Raw genomic sequence first — 2,169 nt, forward strand, 5'->3', positions numbered from 1 at the left:
TACATTGGAGCAAGGAGTCGGAGGATTTGGGTTGAAAAAAAGAGTGGCACTAGGTAAACTATTGGCATCGGAGGACACATAAGGGAAATGAATTAATGATCGCCAGGAGAATACCGACTACGTCCCATCTCTGGAGCAGCAAAGTGTCACGAGCAAATTATGGTCACAGCAGGTCTTCAGCTCACAACAAAGACTAAGAAAGCGGCGTGGTGGACCACGAGAGATGAGAACCAGGTGAGGACAGAGGGCACAATGGAGGTATCCAATACCGAGAGCGGGGAAATAACCCAAGAAAACACCCTATTAAAACTAAAGTACAAGTGTTTCCTCGAAATTCGCTGCCCCCTCTGTCCTCATCTCAATTCTGTGGTGAGAAGTGGGGGAGAAAAGGAAGTGGGAGGGGCGTATACACAGAATGGGGCAGGGGGTGAGGTCTCGTCGAGCCGATGGGCGGATACCTTTCGTTGGACTTGATGCAACTCCAGGAGGAGAGAAGCCAGGGGGCGGGGATTTGACCCCCAGCTGCTGGACAGCAGGGGTGCGGTTTTTACCACGCCACGTGTCGAGGATGGGACCCGAACCACTGAGGGCGCCACCGCACCCAGACAAGGCGTCCCCTCCTCTCGTACCACCACCACCACCACCACTACCAACAACAACAGCGCCACCACTTTTACCGCCGCCGACACCGCTAGCATAAGCAACAGATCTGCTGTCCACACCGGCTCTTAGCGAAGATGGCGGAGGAGGAGGAGGGGGAGGGGCTAACGTTCCCGGAGGAGGAGGAGCTTGAAAAGGAAGTGAGGCAGAGTACACGCCTATTGGTTCATTATGACTGCTTGCCGGTTTGTAAGGGATAGGGGTCTGCATGTAGGCCGACGGGTGCAGTCCAAGTTTAGTGTTGTTATTGTTGCTGTTTCTGTTTCTATAAGATCCCTGGTCATCGTAATCACTTTCGTATGCAGGTACGGGTCCCTTTGACCCAGCCCCAATATTATCCTGATTCAAGTTATCTGAACTACGTGAAACAAACTGCTTTACATCGCGAGAGATGTCCGCAGCAGTGCTGTTCCCACGTCCCGAGGGGTTGAACTGTAAAATGGCATAACGTCCACTCAGCATACTGCTGCCTCGGGTGGCAGAAGGAGACCCCATAGATCTACCATCAGTGCTGTCATGATATTCAGGGCGATAAGAAAAACGGTGATGTGCGGAGCTAGAACGAGACGGAGGGGTCGGAGCCTCTCTGCCCCCTACCGGAGGGGGCGGGACTTGTGGTTTATAGTCTGCTGGCATTGGACGCGACAACAGGGGCTTATTATCATTAGCGTGCCGACCAATCTGGGGACTTGCTTTAGGAGACTGACTCGAGCGTTTGGCTCCGGGTGAGTAATTATAGCTAGGGGGAGTGGATTTGTCTACATAACCCCGGTAGTGAGCGGGCACTTCGCCTGTCCCCATTGGTTGTGATTTTGGACTAGCCTGAGTCATTCGCGCATTCCTTGTCTGGGGAGGTTGTAGAAAAGAGGGGGTAGAGGCTGCTAACGGGGAAGAAGCTTCGAAAGCAGAGATGGAGGATTGGGATGGCGGGGGAGGGATGGCTGGAGGTTGTTGTTGTTGTTGTTGCTGCAGCAGCTGCTGCTGTTGTTGTTGCTGCTGCTGCTGCTGTTGCTGATGCTGCTGGTCATGTTCTAGAAGAGCAAATGGAAAACGGAAGCATGCAGGCTGGTAAGAGAGGGCACACACATCCATGGGGTGAGTGGAAAAAAGGGCGTAAAGGAAGTCAGAGACAAATAAGAAAACAAAACAAACAAAATGTTCTCAACAAAATAAATAGACCAAGAGAAGCAAATAAATCTCTACACAGATAAAGCTTAACTGAATTCCACCGTGACCCGAGCAAATCGTAGGAAGAGTAGGCGGGCCATTGCGATCACAAGTAAGAAACAAAAAGGCCTGTCACAGTGGTGTGTTTAGAAAAAAAAATTCTCCCAGAACAAACAACAAAAACGACTACGAAAGACACACAAAATGCCATAGATCACAGTCACACAAAGCGACAGGGAAGCAAAGAAAAGGAATCATTTTCAGTAAGGTCATACAATCGTGTGTGTGAGAGAGAGAGAGATAGAGAGAGAGAGGGGGAGAGAGAGAGAGAGAGAGGGGAGG

General features: G+C 50.9%; 2 protein-coding genes across 2 annotated transcripts in view; both read right to left on the reverse strand.

Annotated features, from left to right (window-relative positions):
- Positions 1-2,135, reverse strand: part of LOC106011625 (probable serine/threonine-protein kinase tsuA) — a 6,816-nt gene extending 4,681 nt beyond the window's left edge. The window contains exon 1 of the mRNA XM_013081884.2: positions 459-2,135. Within this exon, the coding sequence (XP_012937338.1) occupies positions 459-1,752 (1,294 nt within the window). The 5' untranslated portion in view covers positions 1,753-2,135. The remainder of the gene's footprint in view (positions 1-458) is intronic.
- LOC101846130 (CMT1A duplicated region transcript 1 protein) overlaps positions 1-2,169 on the reverse strand; it is a gene marked incomplete in the record, with an annotated part of 28,567 nt that overhangs the window by 23,794 nt on the left and 2,604 nt on the right.

Source organism: Aplysia californica, unplaced genomic scaffold, assembly GCF_000002075.1.
Source record: "Aplysia californica isolate F4 #8 unplaced genomic scaffold, AplCal3.0 scaffold00150, whole genome shotgun sequence".
Classification (NCBI taxonomy): Eukaryota; Metazoa; Mollusca; class Gastropoda; order Aplysiida; family Aplysiidae; genus Aplysia; species Aplysia californica.